The sequence below is a fragment of the Arachis ipaensis genome, chromosome B08 (genome assembly GCF_000816755.2).
Source record: "Arachis ipaensis cultivar K30076 chromosome B08, Araip1.1, whole genome shotgun sequence".
Taxonomy (NCBI): Eukaryota; Viridiplantae; Streptophyta; class Magnoliopsida; order Fabales; family Fabaceae; genus Arachis; species Arachis ipaensis.
Window position 1 is genome coordinate 102900356 of NC_029792.2, and position 1701 is coordinate 102902056.

General features: G+C 32.5%; 1 protein-coding gene across 5 annotated transcripts in view; it reads left to right on the top strand.

Moving 5' to 3' along the window:
* The window catches only part of LOC107613505 (major facilitator superfamily domain-containing protein 12), an 8074-nt gene that overhangs the window by 5062 nt on the left and 1311 nt on the right, over nucleotides 1-1701 (top strand). For all 5 annotated transcript variants that reach the window (XM_016315536.2, XM_021109639.1, XM_021109638.1 and 2 more), the window contains 4 exons: nucleotides 156-215; nucleotides 318-368; nucleotides 449-607; nucleotides 937-1069. In XM_016315536.2, the coding sequence (XP_016171022.1) occupies nucleotides 156-215; nucleotides 318-368; nucleotides 449-607; nucleotides 937-1069 (403 nt within the window). The remainder of the gene's footprint in view (nucleotides 1-155; nucleotides 216-317; nucleotides 369-448; nucleotides 608-936; nucleotides 1070-1701) is intronic.

The following is a 1701-nucleotide window of genomic DNA, read 5'->3' on the forward strand; positions in this document are numbered from 1 at the left end:
GGCTTGAAATGTATAGACTTTGCTGCAAGTTTGGGTATGAAGAGAACGCATAGTCAGGAAACATTTAAAAGGAAACTGAAATTTAATACTGGCATTTAGATTTCCTATGAAACATAACATGAATACTTATGACACCAAAATGGCTTCTATTTCAGGCATACCTTGCATTCTTTGTCATCAATGACCTACATATGGCCCAATCAGCCAAAGCTTTGGTACATGAGAAATTTAGCCCATTTTTAATTCATTTCAGTCTGTTGATCTTTATATATTTGAAGTTGTAGTAAATAACAATTGTTTGATGATAATTGAATTAGGTTCCTGCTATTATATACATATGCAGTTTCGCTGTATCTATTGCATTACAGGTTTGCATACTAAATAAGTTCTATTGATTATATTGTACCATATTACATTTCCATAGTTAAAATTATTATTATTTTGTTAGGAGATTGCATGGACCGGTCGAAGGCTGAAGGCCTACTACTCTGCTGGGTGCATTCTTTGGATTTTTTGCGGTGCCGTGATCCTTCTTTTAACAAGAAATATGAGTTATGTGATGTACATAGTATCAGTATTTATTGGCATAGCAAATGCTCTGATGACGGTATGGCAAGATCTTCTACTTATTCGAATTGTCAAAAGAAAAAGAAATGTCCATTTTATTTTATGTATGCAATTTTGAAGCCTTATTTTTCTTTATTACTTTTATGTAAGGTAAATTTACCAGTTTCTATTCTTAAAAAATGTAAGGTTTAGAGTTTAGAGTTTAGACATAACAACTTTGGTCAATAAGAGGAAAAATCAAATGCTGAAGTTTAACACTAATAGCACCCTGTCATAAATTCCTTCTATGTTGGTTCAAACTTCAAATTAATAAGGATTTGTTTATCAGATATAAATATGTTGAATTATTGAGTGGTGTTCTTTTAATAGGTGACTGCAGTAAGCATGCAAAATTTTCTCATTGGTGAGGACCTTAATGGCTGTGCATTTGTTTGTGGATCATTGAGCTTTGTGGACAAAATTTCATGCGGGCTTGCTTTATATGTTCTTCAGTCATATCAAAGTAAGTTTGTTAATTTTATTTTATCCTATGATAATTCTCTCCGTCCCTAAAGGTATACATTAGACTGGACGATGGGAAGCAATAATGAAATTTAAGTAGATTCTTGCTACCTACAATAGCAGGATACGACATATCTGGCTTAAACTTTTCTATGCTCTTGTTATATTCTTCTTCATAGAGTTAGCATGTCCAAGCTCAAACTTAGAGTGCACGAAATCTTCCAATTACAGTCCAACATATGATTTTTGTTAAAACATACAGGGCATTTTTTCCTCAAAGGGGTTTTGTCCCAACTCCAGTAGAAATTGAACCTATCAAGTACATATGGAAGGTGGGGAACCACACTTCAAAAGTTACTCCCTCCATTTCAAAATAAGTGTAGCTTTCACTTTTTTGGGTTCATTGAAAAGTTAATGTATCTCGACAAAAGGCTTATCTAAATATGTTAACTTTTTAATAAACTCAAAAAGTGGAAGCGATATTTATTTTGAAAAGGGGGAGTAGTTGTTAAGACAAAAGAACTATTCTTCTTAAATACAAGCATCCTATAACACTTAAGGCCAATTCTATGACGCCTTTTGTTTTGTTGCCAAAATTGCCAAACTTACTTTTTAAAATAAATATCAAATATT